This window comes from Panthera leo, chromosome A1, assembly GCF_018350215.1.
Source record: "Panthera leo isolate Ple1 chromosome A1, P.leo_Ple1_pat1.1, whole genome shotgun sequence".
NCBI lineage: Eukaryota > Metazoa > Chordata > Mammalia > Carnivora > Felidae > Panthera > Panthera leo.
Genome location: NC_056679.1, coordinates 109,782,440 through 109,798,530, shown reverse-complemented (window position 1 = coordinate 109,798,530; position 16,091 = coordinate 109,782,440). Strand labels below are relative to the sequence as shown.

General features: G+C 37.1%; 1 protein-coding gene across 5 annotated transcripts in view; it reads left to right on the top strand.

The window, feature by feature from the left end:
• The window catches only part of AFF4 (AF4/FMR2 family member 4), a 104,719-nt gene that overhangs the window by 36,951 nt on the left and 51,677 nt on the right, over positions 1–16,091 (top strand). For 4 of the 5 annotated variants that reach the window (XM_042934957.1, XM_042934951.1, XM_042934965.1 and 1 more), the window contains 3 exons: positions 9,162–9,288; positions 12,426–13,220; positions 14,960–15,004. In XM_042934957.1, coding sequence (XP_042790891.1) covers positions 9,162–9,288; positions 12,426–13,220; positions 14,960–15,004 — 967 coding nt within the window. Of the gene's footprint in view, positions 1–5,278; positions 5,302–9,161; positions 9,289–12,425; positions 13,221–14,959; positions 15,005–16,091 lie in introns of those variants that run through there. The other variant, XM_042934985.1, reaches the window with a different exon arrangement.

Genomic DNA, 16,091 nt, shown 5'->3' with positions numbered 1-16,091 from the left:
TATAGTTACCCCACAGAAATAAAGAATGGAAAACTCCAGAGAGGCTGAGCATTTCCAGATCAAGATGAAAGAAGGAAGCAGAAACAAGTCCAGAGAGTACTGACAAATTTCTGCAACTGCAGTGCAGTTTACGTATTGTGAAGAGATTGAAAAGAGTTTAGGCATAACCTGCCAGTACAGTTTGGTGGTGATCTTGGAGGAGGAGGCAGAAGACTTGAAGCAGTACTCAGTAGAGTGAGGATGCACACGTCAGTGTAAGATTTAATCCTATCCGGGGCGCCTGGGTGGCTCATGCGGTTAAGTGTGACACTTCAGCTCAGGTCATGATCTCATGGTTTGTGAGTTCGATCCCTGCATTGGGCTCTGTGTGGACAGCTCAGAGCCTGGAGCCTGCTTCGGATTCTTTGTCTCCTCTCTCTGTTCCTCCCCGACTCGCACTATGTCTCTCTCTTTCTCTCTCTCTCAAAAATAAATAAAGATTAAAAAAAATAAAAAAAAAAAAAAGATTTAATCCTAACCTGGTATTCCTCAGTTAAGATATGTGACAAATTGAGAAAGCATAGTTATCACATAATTAAAAGACTGTCACTTTAATAGGAAAATGGACAAAAGACATGAATAGGCAGTTCACAAAAGAAGAAGTATAATGGCTAACACAAAAAAGTACAACCTAGCTATCAGAGAAATTCAGTAGAATGCAGTTGACTGTAAGATGGCCAAGAACTGTCTATGTGTCGTTTTCTGTTTTATCCCTAGCTTCTAGCCCAGTGCCTAGCAATAATGGATAGGCTCATGTATTTTATGAATGAATGAAATAAACAAATGAAATTGGATTTTTTCCCTCTTAGATTGGTGACACAATTTAAAAAGACTCATGCCCTAGGATTGAGAATGGCATGATTAAACGGCAGTCTCATTATTTTGTTGGTAGGCAATCCATTGATTCAGTCTTTTTTTTTCTTTCAATCTTTATTTATTTATTTATTTTTAAATTTTTTTTTATTTAAAAAAAATTTTTTTTAACGTTTATTTATTTTTGAGACAGAGAGAGACAGAGCATGAACGGGGGAGGGGCAGAGAGAGAGGGAGACACAGAATCGGAAGCAGGCTCCAGGCTCTGAGCCATCAACCCAGAGCCCGATGTGGGGCTCGAACCCACGGACTGCGAGATCGTGACCTGAGCTGAAGTCGGACACTTAACCGACTGAGCCACCCAGGCGCCCCTAATCTTTATTTATTTTTGAGAGGGAGACAGAATGTGAACAGGAGCAGAGAGAGAGGGAGACACAGACTCCGAAGCAGGCTCCAGGCTCTGAGCTGTCAGCACAGAGCGTGATGCAGGGCTCGAACTCACAAACCGTGAGGTCATGACCTGAGCCGAAGTCAGACCCTTGGCTGACTGAGTCACCCAGGCGCCCCTAATTTTTTTTTTAATTTTTAAAATATTTACTTATTATTGAGAAACAGACAGAGCATGAGCATGGGAGGAGCAGAGAGAGGGGGAGACACAGAATCCGAAGCAGGCTCCAGGCTCTGAGCTGTCAGCACAAAGCCCGACACAGGGCTCGAACTCACAAACTGCGAGATCATGACCTGAGTGGAAGTCGGACGCCTTACCGACTGAGCCACCCAGGTATCCCTTTTTTAAATTTTTTAATGTTTATTATTTATTTTTGAGAGCGAGAGCGCGCACAAGCCGGGGAGGGGCAGAGAGAGAGGGAGAAACAGAATCTGAAGCAGGCTCTAGGCTCTGAGCTGTCAGCACAGAGCCTGATGCGGGGCTCAAACCCACAAACCTTGAGATCATGACCTGAGCCAAAGTTGGATACTTCACTGACTGAGCCACCCAGGCACCCCTGTTTGTTTGTGTGTTTGTTTTTGGTGTGTGTGTGTTTTAATGTTTTATTTTGGAGAGAGAGAGAGAGAGAGAGAGAGGGAATGAGTGGAGAGGGTAGAGAGAGGGGGACAGAGGATCTGAAGTGGGCTCTGTTCTGACAGCGGTGAGCCTGATGTGGGGCTCGAACTCATGGACCACAAGATCATGACCTGGGCTGAAGTTGGGTGCTCAACTGACTGGGCCACCCAGGTGTCCCTGATTCATTCATTTTGGAAAGCACTTTAGTGATATAAATTAAAAGCGATATAGCATATACCCTCACAATAGTTTCACATATATACAAATTCGCTGTAATGTCTGAAATACTAAATTCTGGATATAGCCCAACAATCTATCAGGGGCTTTCTGGTTAAACAAATACTATACAGTCAATAAAAGACTGAAAATTCATATGTATTGATGTGGAACTATGTTCATTGTTTACTAAATGAAATAAGAATCGTGTGTGTAATAATTTCTTCATGTGTATGATTATATGTGGCTCCTCACAGTATTATTTCAGGAAAGTGAAATTGTTGATGACTTTTAATTTCTAATTTATATTAAGTTTTGAGCAAAGAGTATTTGAGCAAACAGTATTGCTTTTGTAATTGAAGAAACAAAACCATTAAGGTTCATCTCTTTTGAAAAATGTGTAGGTGGAAGAATACTCCTTATTCATGTTTATATGAACAGCCAAAACATTTGCTGAGGACCAATAAAGAAGAGATAGCTAAATAGGAAGACATCCTATGTCTTATATATGAAAACTGTATATTCACATTTCAGTGTCCTGGTGTTTAGCTTGTGAGAATATTAGTTGTTACATTCTGATGTTAGTCCAGTTAGTTGAATCTAATTCTTATGGATATACTCAACACCTAACAATTCTAGTTTACCCTGAACAAAGAATGATCAGTCATACTATACGTTGTATTGCATCTATGTATTCTCACAAAGCAGCAATTAGGGAAATTCCTCCAAGTTCATTGGCAAAGACCTGCCTCATTTGTTTATTATTAAAAAACTGTGGTTTAACTATTTAGTTAACCATTTTTTCTCTTCTTGGTCATTTTGTTATTTTCAATTGTTTTACCATTAACAGAAGTGCTTCACTAAACATCTTTGTAGCTTATGGCTGTACTGCTAATTCTGTGGGTTATATCCCCACAAGTAAGGTTGCTCAATTAAAGAGTTTATTTTTTCTGAGTTTGAAACATCACTTTACCATTTTAATGACTATGTCGTTTTAGAAAAATACTTGGCTCTTGTTAGTAAATAGAAGATTTTAAATAAAACATTCTTTTCTCATTGGATTGGATTTTTTAACTGTTAATATCCGATGTATCTTTGAGTTTATTTCTGGGTTTTGTTTTGCAGAGCATTTAGTTCATTTCTGTGCACTACAATGCTGTTTTGATAATGGTGATGACTTTATAGTAAATTTTATTATCTACTGTGACAAATTCTTCTTGTTCTCTATCCAGTACTAAGTATATAATAGATGCTTCTTGTGTATTTATTAAGTTAATAAATAGATTTAATAAATAATAGATATTAATGTTTAATGTTAATATCTTAATGTTTAATATTAATATCTTGTTTTAGGTTGGCACCCTTGTTACTTTAGGGGAACTGAAACTTGGCATGTTCATAGTGTCCCCTGTTAGCCAAGAATGCTATTACACTTTCTCAAGTGTAATAAACAGTGACATAGAGGACGAGTTGAGATTTGGATGATCAATTTGAACTTGGAAATATGAAGCAGGGGGGCACATGTTAGACATGAGAGAAATACTTTTTTTTTATATTATATGAAATTTATTGTCAAATTAGTTTCCATACAACACCCAGTGCTCATCCCAAAAGATGCCCTCTTCAAAGCCCATCACCTACCCTCCCCTCCGTCCCATCCCCCATCAACCCTCAGTTTGTTCTCAGTTTTTAAGAGTCTCTTATGCTTTGGCTCTCTCTCCCACTCTAACCTCTTTTTTTTCTTGTTTTTCCCTTCCCCTCCCCCATGGGTTTCTCAGGATCCACATAAGAGTGAAAACATATGGTATCTGTCTTTGAGAGAAATACTTTAATCTTTAGAGAAGAGACAGTTTGATAGTAAATTCCAAGGGTGAAAATGCTGGAAAGTACCCATAGTGCTCTCCTGTATAAATGTTATCACTCTTTTCCTTCTATCTTTTATTTTAAAAAATTTCAGGGGCGCCTGGGTGGCTTAGTCTCTTAAGTGTCCAACCCTTAACTTCAAGTCAGGTCATGATCTCATGGTTTGTAAGATTGAGCCCCTCATCAAGCTCTGCATTGACAACGTAGAGCTTGCTTGGGATTCTCTCTCTCTCAAAATAAATAAACATTAAAGGAAATTTCAGACCTATATAATAAAGTATAACATATGTCTGTATTCCCTTGATCTAGATGTACCAGTTGTCAATATTTTTACTGTAATTGCCGATCCTGCTCTACTGTTCAGTTCTTGTCTGTTTTTCCCTCCTGCCCTCCGTCCCTCCTTTCTTCCAACCTCCCTGTGTGCGTGCACGCTTGCATACACACATACACAAACTTTCTCTCACTCATTCACTCTCTACACATGCTAGATCTATATTTAGATGGGTGCTAAACCATTTTAGACTTGCAGACACGATGATGACATTTCACCCACATATGCTGTGTACGTCCTAAGAACCAAGGACATTCTCCTACATTACTAAATACAATATTCATAGTTCAAAAACTGAACATTGATAGGATTATCTGAAATACTGTTCATACTCAAATTTCCCAATAATGTCCTTCACAACCATTTTTCTCTCCCCAGAACTAGTGTCTGGGAAATGAAGAATCACATCCAGCCTTTAGTTGTTGTGTCTCCTTGAATATAGAAGAATATAAAAGTAACCCCAGCCTCTTTTTGTGTTTCTTTTCATGATACTGACATCTTTGAAGAGTCCAGGCCAATTTTGCAGAATTGTTCTCAACTTAAGTTTTGTCTGCTTGTTCCTGATTAGATGCAGGTTAAATTTTTAGCAGAAAGAATACCTAGGTAGTGATATGTCTTTAGTGCCTCATTTAGTGCCGCACATGATGTTATTTTATCCCATTATTGATAATGTTAACTCTGATTACTTGATTAAGGGTATTGTTTACTTCTCTATATTAAAAATTTTTTTTCTAATTAATGGTCAATGGGGTGATACTGAATATTCTATTCCCCCCAATTTTTTCCCCAGTGGTTTTAGCATCCATTGATGGTTGTTTTGTTTGTTTTTTTGAGAGAGAGCACACGTGTGTGCAAGCGGGGGAGGAGCAGAAGGAGTGGGAGAGAGAGAATCTTAAGCAGGGCTCATCCCACAACTGTGAGATCATAACCTGAGCCAAAATCAAGAGTGAGATGTACAACCTACTGAGCCACCCAGGTGCGCACCTATTGATGATTTTGGTCTCAATTATTAATTCAGTGTTCACAAAAAAAGTGATTTTCTAATTCTTTTCTTCTATATTGATTAGTTGACATTGTTCTTTTTTTTTTTTTTTTTTTTTTTTTTTAATTTTTTTTTTTTTTTTTTTTTAACATTTATTTATTTTTGAGACAGAGAGAGACAGAGCATAAACGGGGGAGGGTCAGAGAGAGGGGGAGACACAGAATCCGAAACAGGCTCCAGGCTCTGAGCAGTCAGCACAGAGCCCGATGCGGGGCTCGAACTCACATACCGCGAGATTGTGACCTGAGCCGAAGTCGGACGCTTAACCGACTGAGCTACCCAGGCGCCCCTTGACATTGTTCTTTAAAGAAGGCATTTACTCCCTGCTTTATTTCTCGTTCTTTTATTTTTTGCTATTACTACTGTAGACTGAGGGGTTCTTTTGTTGTTGTTGTTCATTTGCTTATATTCCATTTTTGTCTTTATTTTGATGCTCATGTTTCTAAATCTGACTGATGGGAGCACCTTCTGGCTGCTTCTCATGCCCTTTTCATATGTCCCCATATGTTTTTGTGCATTTTCTTGCTGTTAAAACAAGATATTTTAAGGTCTATTTGTACTTTATCTGCTGTAGCCTTGGAATGAGCTATTTCTCCAAGAAGTCTTGTTCCATTTTCGTAGGAAATGATATTAGAAATCAGAATTTGGGTACTGAAGGTGCTTCTTTTTTCTGGGATGTCAGTGCTCACAGACGCTTTCAGTGAACAGAGCTGGAGACACTCTCAATAGACAGGCAGGCAGGCAGGCAGATAGACATACAGATTTTTAAAATAAAAGCCTGTGTTCATTGTACTGCTACTAGTTCCTAGTCCTCAAAGGTTCTTTTTCTTTTTATTCCTTTCTATATTTATAATCTCTCTTTCAAAGTAACATGCCTGGATCCCTAGAAGTCTTGGTATATTTACTCATTTGCTCAATCTTGAAACAATGAAATTGCTATATCATTATGCTATACCATAGAATGCTGTTTGAAATAAACGTATCAACTTAACATAAGTACTTGATAGGTACTTAAGAACAGTTTACCTTAAGCAATTAAAAAATTTAGAGAACTCTCCTTTCTACTTGCTATTATGCTTTTAAAAATTATTTTATCTGGTAGTCCCACAGATTTTGTTTTGATGTAGCAATTTGCTAATTTTAACAATCCTTTTTCATTCTGGTAGTTGCAAATCTCCTGAGGGATATGCTATATAATAGCTTGCCTGTGCAGCAGAGATATACTTCTAATTGACTTATATTTAAATTTCATGTTAATTTTAAGGGAGCTCAGATTACTGGAATTATTGTTTGTGGGAAACTTTATCTTAGGCAGAGGTATTGATGTTCAAAAACACAGGAACAAATGTGGATCCAATAAATTATATGTGAAAGTAAGGCTGATCAGAAAAAAATTTGAGGGAATCTGGGTGGCTCAGTCACTTAAGCGTCTGACTCTTGGTTTTGGTTCAGGCCATGATCTTGCGGTTTGTGTGTTCGAGCCCTACGTTGGACTCTGTGCTGACATCATGGAGCCTGCTAGCAATTCTCTCTCTCCCCCTCTCTTTCTGCCCCTTCCCCACTTGCTCTCTCTGTCTCTCTCAAAATAAATAAACTTTAAAAAAAAGTTTAAAAAAATTAGAGAATAAGAGCTATAACTGGGATATTAGTTCTTATAAGCAATCATTTAATTTTGTTCTGCTTCTTGGCAGTCTTATTAAAAGGGAATATTCAGTTGGATGACTTACATTAAGAAAACATTTTTGTATTGGATTATTGGAGGACTTTTATTGTGGGAATCATATCTATTTGTGTAATAAATGTACAAGTGTTTTTTGCATGATTATTTTAGCACTTTAATTAAATCATGGTTTAGGGAAGGCATTTCTTTTTTTAAAAAAATATTTCAGAAATCGAATTCAGGAAGTATAAGGAAATTAGTATTTAACACATTCCCTAGACTCTTAGGATACAGATCACTTCATATGCTGTAGCACCATATGAAGAGGTGTAAAGGTTTATAGCATTCTCTCTGAAACCTGATTGTTAGTGATATACACTTATTAATTGGTTCAAGTGTATTGTAGAATAATATTATGTTCTTCGGTTTCGCTCTCTGAATACTGAAGTGTAGATGTTTTCTGGTATTTATTAAAGAAAGAATCAAATACTTTTTGTGGTTCTGTATGGTACTAAGTACCAGGGAGACCAAAGAAAGCGCATATTACTTCAGTACCTCAAAATAGCTTATATTCTTGTCTAAGTGTATTAGAATATTGTACACATAGAAACACCTTAATACACATTTCGAGCATTTAGAATATTTTTTTGAACATTAATTTACTTTGATACTAAATTGTGCAAATCACAAAGTTTTATTTTTGAATGTTTACTTGCACTGTTCTGACCACTTATAAAAATCTTCAAGAATATATTGGTTTTGCTGTCCATTCTAATTTTACAATTATAATTTATTTCCCATCTTGATTTACTTCAATTTTCTGATTAGATTTATGAATTATAAGGCTAGAAAGGCTCTACACATACAACCTGGTTTTTCCCTTTGGTCTCTTCCAGGATTCCCCACTCCCTTTAAATAAAACCAGGATAGCTGATTTACTCTATCCCCAGGGAAGAATGTTGCAGAGTCTCTGGTAATACCTTGTCCCGGGGCTCAGCATCCTTTACGTTGTTAACCAAAGGTCCCTGCTGCTATAAATAACGACATTTAGTTAACTAAGCAAGCAAATGGCAAGAAACAAGGGAGAGGCAAATATCTCTGAAAGAGAACCTAAGAAACAACAGATAATGTGTACCCATTTACAAAATTTTAATTCATCTTCTTTGTTTTGTTCTTAGTGAAAATACAAAATGCTGTAATGTTTGTAGAAATGACCCCCTCATTTTCCCCTCCACCCCAAAAGACTGACTCTTTTTCAGTACAATTTCGACTACTATTACTAACCCAAGTTATTTTTAGATTCTATTGCTGAAAGCCTCAGTTTTGCCATTTATTGAGGTATTTTTTTTTAACAATTATTTTTGAGAGACAGAGACAGAGAGTGAGCAGGGGAGGGGCAGAGAGAGAGGGAGACATAGAATCTGAAGCAGGTTCCAGGCTCTGAGCTGTCAGCACAGAGCCAGATGCGAGGCTCGAACTCACAAATTGTGAGATCAGACGCTTAACCAACTTAGCCACCCAGTGCCCCTGCCATTTATTGAGGTATTAATTGAAATATTAATGTATTTAGAGCAGAAATGTCGTTTTTTAGGGAATCTAGAGCAACAGCAAAGCGAGGTCAGACTGCCTTAAGAATGGACACCAAGGAAGCTGTGTTTGAGACAAAAAGGAATCAAGATAAGGAGATGCAAAGTAGAGAAAAGCACTGGATACCTGGGGGAAGGGAGTGGTAGGTGGGAGTGGGTTGTGTGCCTCTAATGGCAAAGAATAGTTAGATTTCTGAAGAGGAAGCCATGAAAGGCTTATAGGAAATGCTAAGGATTTGGGTTTAAGTACAACCTTCCATAAGTTTTAGCTGACTTTTAGCTAGCTGAATTCTTTAAAAATTGATGAGGTTAAATGTTTCAATGGGGTGGATCCTAATAGTCTGGGCTAGTGTTTCCTGTCTCGATAGTTATGCAAGACACTTGGTATTAGTTGGTAAAACCAGTACCAGTACCCAGCTTCCGCACTAATGCCTGTTATTACTTGGAACTTGAAAGGGAATCTCTGATTGAAGCTTTAAACTCACAAAACGAGTACAGAACATTTAATTTTTCTTTTTATAATACAAAGATTGTGTTTCTCTTCTTAGCAACATGAACCGTGAAGACCGAAATGTGCTGCGTATGAAAGAACGGGAAAGGCGGAATCAGGAAATTCAGCAGGGCGAAGACGCCTTCCCACCTAGCTCTCCTCTCTTTGCTGAACCATACAAAGTTGTAAGTTGTCCTTTGAATGTTCCCCCCCGCCAGTAGTGTGACAGTTTTCCTTTTAAGAAAGTGTTTAAAATTGAATTTTTATAGTAGGAAAGAGTTACTAATATGTATACCATTTAACATTTTTTTCCTTTCCTCTAAATCAGAATGTCCTTTTTGGGGATAAACTTGTCATTGGAGTATAACATGCAGAAAAGTACACAAAACAAGTGTTTTAGCTGAAAGAATTTTCACAACATGAACACTCTTATATAATCAGTATCTAGATCAAGAAACAATATTGTTAGCATCCTAAAATTGTCCTCAAACCCATACCTCCTTCCATCTCCCCTTTGCTATCTCATAGTCTCGAAAATGTGGTCTGGATTAACTCAAGCATTTATCTCTATATTCTTGGCTTTACCACTAATCCTGGGCAGGCATTTCACCTTTCTGAATTAAATTAATATTTTGTAAATGGGTACGCGTCATCTGCTGTTTCCTAGGTTCTTTGGGTATAACATCAATCAAAGACACTTATTTCAGATATTCTTTGTGTCTGTCTTGTTTCTTGCCATTTGCTTACTTAGTAAACTAAGTATCAATGACTATTAGTATGTTTGAATAAATGTGTTTTCACTATCAGTCTGGTTCCTTTTTCTGTTACCGTATACTAAGTTATCTTTCTTTTTTATGTGGTTAATTAACAGATTCCAATTTACGTTAAAAGCATGTTGTCAGAGACGTTCAATAAATTGAACCAATTGCTATTTTTATAGCTATCATTGTACTTGATTTGGGATTGCATAAAACAGTACATATCACTTCTGATTGACTCTAACATAGCTGCAGTGGACATAAATGTCTCTAATACTTGATTTGCCTTTGGCTTTCATTTGATCTAGCCTTACATTTTTAAAGGCTTAGGCTATGTATGGTGGCTATAATAGTATATATTGTCACAGTAATGACCATTGTGGGTTTGCAGTATGAGATTGAGAGTGTATTAAACTTTTTTTTCTGATGAAATCTAAATATAACACATAGTTTGACTTTGTTCTTAAAACATTTGGTGTTTGTAGAAGCCATTTATGAGATCTGTAGAAGCCATTTTTTTATTTTTTAAGGTTATACCGACATCATTTATATGAGTGTGACACAAAACCTGGGGTTTGGAATTAGAGATTAAAGACATTTTGGAAAAAACAAGAGATTGGTCCAGAATCTTCGATTCATACTACCATTTATTTTATAATTACAATGTAATGAATTGGATTTGATTCCTGATCTCGATGCTGTCTATATATTTGCCTTTCTTGTTTAATAGGGGTCAGACTGATTTTCAAATAATCTAAAGTTATTATCAATTCATGCCAATCGCAAAATAAATAGTAGTGGTTGATTTCTTCTTTAATGTAATCAGTAAGCTTACTCTCATTCTTGCGTATGAACGTGAATGAGTCCTAAAGCTTGTAGACATCTTGGACTTTATTATCTAAGAATGATTTTAGTATTAATTTTAAGTGTTTATGTATTTATTTTGAGAGAGAGAGAGAGAGAGAGAGAGCGCGCCACCTGCAAGCAGAGTAGGGACAGAGAAAGAGGGGGAGAGAGCTAATCTCAAGCAGGCTCCACAGAGCCTTAGGTGGGGCTCGATCTCCTGAACTGTGAGATCATGACTTGAGCTGAAATCAGAGTCGGATGCTCAACTGACTAAGCCACCCAGGTGTCCCTCCAAGAATGATTTTCAAAACTTAAAGTGTGTACCATTGGCTTCAAAACTTGTGTTTGTTGGTCAGAATTAATAGAATTAATATTTGAAACTTTATCAATGGCTTTTCCTTTCTTAATTTTTTGTTGACTTTTGTTAGTCACAGTAACAGAAGAAATTAAAATTTTTAAAAATGTCAGTTGGATATAACTCATTTCATTAAATTTTTGTTTCTCTTTCTAACTGTAACATTGAACTCTTAAGTAATGCAATGTTTTCCTAGATTGCTAAAATAATGAGTGTTGGCTCAGCAGCTGACCTAGAACTGAAAGACATAAAGGCACATGACTTTTCAAAAGATTTTTACTACTATTCCAATATATTTATTGGTGAAATTTGGATTTTTTTCCCTTCTGGAATCTTTTCTACATATTTCTCAATGTCCTTTATTTTTATTTATTTATTTATTTATTTATTTATTTTTATTTATTTTTCAATATATGAAATTTATTGTCAAATTGGTTTCTACACAACACCCAGTGCTCATCCCAAAAGGTGCCCACCTCAATACCCATCAGCCACCCTCCCCTCCCTCCCACCCCCCATCAACCCTCAGTTTGTTCTCAGTTTTTAAGAGTCTCTTATGCTTTGGCTCCCTCCCACTCTAACTTCTTTTTTTTTTTTCCCTTCCCCTCTCCCATGGGTTTCTGTTAAGTTTCTCAGGATCCACATAAGAGTGAAACCATATGGTATCTGTCTTTCTCTGTATGGCTTATTTCACTTAGCATCACACTCGCCACTTCCATCCACGTTGCTACAAAGGGCTGTATTTCATTCTTTCTCATTGCCGCGTAGTTCTCCATTGTGTATATAAACCACAATTTCTTTTTTTTTTTTTTTAATTTTTTTTTTTTTACGTTTATTTATTTTTGGGACAGAGAGAGACAGAGCATGAATGGGGGAGGGGCAGAGACAGAGGGAGACACAGAATCGGAAGCAGGCTCCAGGCTCCGAGCCATCAGCCCAGAGCCTGACGCGGGGCTCGAACTCACGGACCGCGAGATCGTGACCTGAGCTGAAGTCGGACGCTTAACCGACTGAGCCACCCAGGAGCCCCTAAACCACAATTTCTTTAACTGTTCATCAGTTGATGGACATTTATGCTCTTTCCATAATTTGGCTATTGTTGAGAGTGCTGCTATATCTCAATGTCCTTTAGAATATTTGTGTTTTAGCATGAATGTTTTTCACTTTCAGTATTTTTTTTTTTTTTGTCACTATAAAAATTATATGTTTGGAGTTTGCTTTTGAGATGTTAACCTTAAGATAGGACATGAGGTTTCTCTTTGAAAAATCCCTTTGCATTTGAAGTTTGGAAAGTCCGTTTAGAAGCATCTTTTATTTCTGGTTATGCTAATTATATAATTTTATTTTGCAATTTTTTTTGTAGACTAGCAAAGAAGATAAGCTATCAAGTCGTATTCAGAGTATGCTTGGAAATTACGATGAAATGAAGGATTTCATAGGAGACAGATCTATACCAAAGCTTGTTGCAATTCCCAAGCCTACAGTACCACCAACAGCAGATGAAAAATCGAATCCTAATTTCTTCGAACAGAGACATGGGACCTCTCATCAGAGTAGCAAATGGACTCCAGTAGGACCTGCTCCCAGTACTTCTCAGTCTCAGAAACGGTCCTCCGGCTTGCAGAGTGGACACAGTAGCCAGCGGACCAGTGCAGGTGGCAGTGGTGGCACTAATAGTAGTGGCCAGAGGCACGACCGTGACTCATACGGCAGTAGTGGGAGCAGCAGTCGGAAAAAAAGCCAGCATGGATCAGAACACTCCAAATCACGCTCTTCCAGCCCTGGAAAACCCCAGGCTGTTTCTTCATTAAGCTCCAGTCATTCCAGATCTCATGGGAATGATCACCATAGCAAGGAACATCAGCGTTCCAAATCACCTCGGGACCCTGATGCAAACTGGGATTCTCCTTCCCGTGTACCTTTTTCAAGTGGGCAACATTCGAATCAGTCTTTCCCACCTTCATTGATGTCAAAGTCCAGTTCAATGTTACAGAAACCCACTGCCTATGTGCGGCCCATGGATGGACAGGAGTCCATGGAACCAAAGCTGTCCTCTGAGCACTACAGTAGCCAATCCCATGGCAACAGCATGACCGAACTGAAGCCCAGTAGCAAAGCACATCTTACCAAGCTGAAAATACCTTCCCAACCATTGGATGTAAGTCACACATTTAAAACTTTTATTTTTTTAAATGTTTATTTGAGAGAGGGAGCAAGTGAGGGAGAGAGAATCCCAAGCAGGGTCCATGCTGTTAGCCCAGAGCCCGTTTCAGGGCTTGATCCCATGAACCGTGAGATCATGACCTGAGCTGAAATCAAGAATCAGATGCTGAACTGACTGAATCACCCAGGCGCCCCTAGAGCTTTTACTGTTACGACTCTGTGAAGCAGTTTGTCTCTCTGTTGTTGTTGGGTTTTTTTTTAATGTTTATTTATTTTGAGAGAGAGTATGAGCGGGAGAGGAACAGAGAGAGGGAGAGACAGAGAGAGAGAGAGAGAGAGAGAATGCCAAGCAGACGTTGCGTTGTTAGCACAGAGCCCAATGTGGGGTCAGTCTCAGGAACAATGAGATTGTGACCTGAGCCAAAATCAAGAATTAGACACTTAACTGACTGAACCACCCAGGCGCCCCTCTCTGTTTTAATGAGAAGGTGTATATATGTTTAAAAAAAGGCTTGTCATTGACTCTCAAGTGGATCCACAGACCTGTTAACTTCCCCTCTTGGGCGGTAGAGAAAATGCCATTCACTATTTTGAAATATTCAAATAACAGTTACAGAATAAAAGCACGATCTGTGAGATCAATATCTTAGATTTCCTCCTTTTGATTGTATGAAATAATACATATTGTGTTTAAAAAAATTAACTTGTTTTCTCATTGTGATACTCATGAATGAGACGTGGGCAGTGGTTCCTTGTAGGGAATGTTAAGATTTTTGAGGATCCATCCAGTTGGTAATGTTGTGAGGTTTGGTTTCCATGATCTTTTCTCTGGTTAAACTTAAAGGTTTGAGGCAGCTGCTCTAAATTCATACTGGTGGTTTGAAATTTACAGCATTATAACTGTATACCAAGCATCAGAATAACCAAAGAAATTGAGCATTCATTGTGAAATAGAAGTTTTATATTTTAATGTAAATTTTAAAATAAAATTTTCAAAAGTAGTGTCAGTAACTGAAAGTCATAGTTTATAGCTTAAAACGTGGTTGAAGGGATCAAGGATAGGTCAGGTGCTATTTTGAGAACATTGAAACATTTTTCCTATGGACTTGGGAAACTGTTGTTCATGGCATGTGTCATCTAAGAACTCCTTGCAAGAGAACAGTGACGTGGTTGTTTGTTCTTTCTTCAGATGACATGATCCTTGGAGGTGGATTTGAGTTCACACTTTAGCTCTCTAATTCCTGATTGTGCTTTAGAATAAACAACTTTTCCATAATTTATGAAAAGCTATATAAAATGTCCATTCTGTTCCAGACAAGTATTCTTTCAGTAATATTGGTTTTATTTTGTTTGAAATGATACATTTCAGTATCATGGAATATTTTGTATATAAATAAACTTTAAATTTTTGATAAGTTTCTCACCTGAAAAATAACATTTAAAAATTTATTTCTAATCTAAGAAAGATAGGACTTTTTAAAACTTCTGAAAAATACAAAGTTCTTTACATCCTGTACAGTTGATGATTAAAATTTTTTAAAGCTTGAAAAATTGACATTAAAGGAACTTTGTCCAAAGGTTCTAATTAGTGTGGTGATTTAGAGTAGTGGGATCAATAAATATGTCTTTAAATTTAATTCACTTTCTAGCAATGTTGTTAAATCTGTACAACAAATGATACAAATCTAATAATAAATGACTCCAAATTTAATGTGTGTTTCTTTTCCTCTTAAGGCATCTGCTTCTGGTGATGTGAGCTGTGTGGATGAAATTCTTAAAGTAAGTTGTTGATTTTTTTTTTTTTTTTAATAGTTTCAGTCTTTTTTATTTATGATGCTCTGCTATCTTTTTCTCTCTTCTCCCCAATATTTCTCAAAGGATCTGAAGCAGGAAATTGCTTACATGCATAACCTCATTATGTCCTTAAAAAGTAATTGACTCTGTTTTGCTTATTTTCATACTTAGTTTCTGAATCATTTGGTTTGTTTACTGTCTGCCCTCAAAGAACTGGTTTTGTTTGTTTTTCATTTTTAAGTAAAGCAAATTCCAGGTTTAATACTTTGCCTTGAAAAGAGGAAGAAAGCAAATATAATTGCACTTTCTAAGGCTGATCAGTTAATTTAAGTGCTAAAAAACTCAGTAATTACCAGTCAAAACATTTCATTGAAAATACTTGCTTTGTAATTCTTCTGTACATACTGGTCAAATCCTACAATGAAAGACCTCTGAATATTGCTCATTTTGAGTGTTGAGTGGAATATGTTTAAAAGTGACACGTGACCAAAATGTGTATTCCTCTTTTGGGAAAAGAAAAAGTTGTCTGTCGGAAAAAGAGAAAGTCCAGGAAATTAATGAGTGACAGTGACTGCTTTTGGCTCAATAGAGAAAAACTGTTCAAGTTACATATTACTTGTACTTTTTGCATAAGCTCCTGAGTTTTTGTGTCTATATGTGCATTTCACTGTGGATACTTCTGAAAGACTACTTGCTTTGCTGCCTCCACTTTATTCTCTCCTTCCTTTCTTCAGCCCACTGCAGTCTTTGATATACTTCTATCATTCTGCTGAACCTGTTTGTCTAAGGTCATTATCTTCCCCTTCACTGGGGCTTTCATTTGAGTTCTCTGCTGTTTCTGCTGTTTTAAAGAATTTTTATTTTTTACTTCTGGAAACCTGATTCTTCCTTCCCTTGACTGTTACTATGCTTCACTGTTTTTATTTCCTTCCACCCTTGTCTCATTCTCTGCCTTTTGGAAACCTTTGTGTCTTCTCTTCTCTTTATTTATTTTTTAAATTAAAAATTAAAAAAATTTTTTATTTTAGAGAGTGGGAAAGGGGGCCTGGGGAGGAGGGAGGGAGGGAGGGAG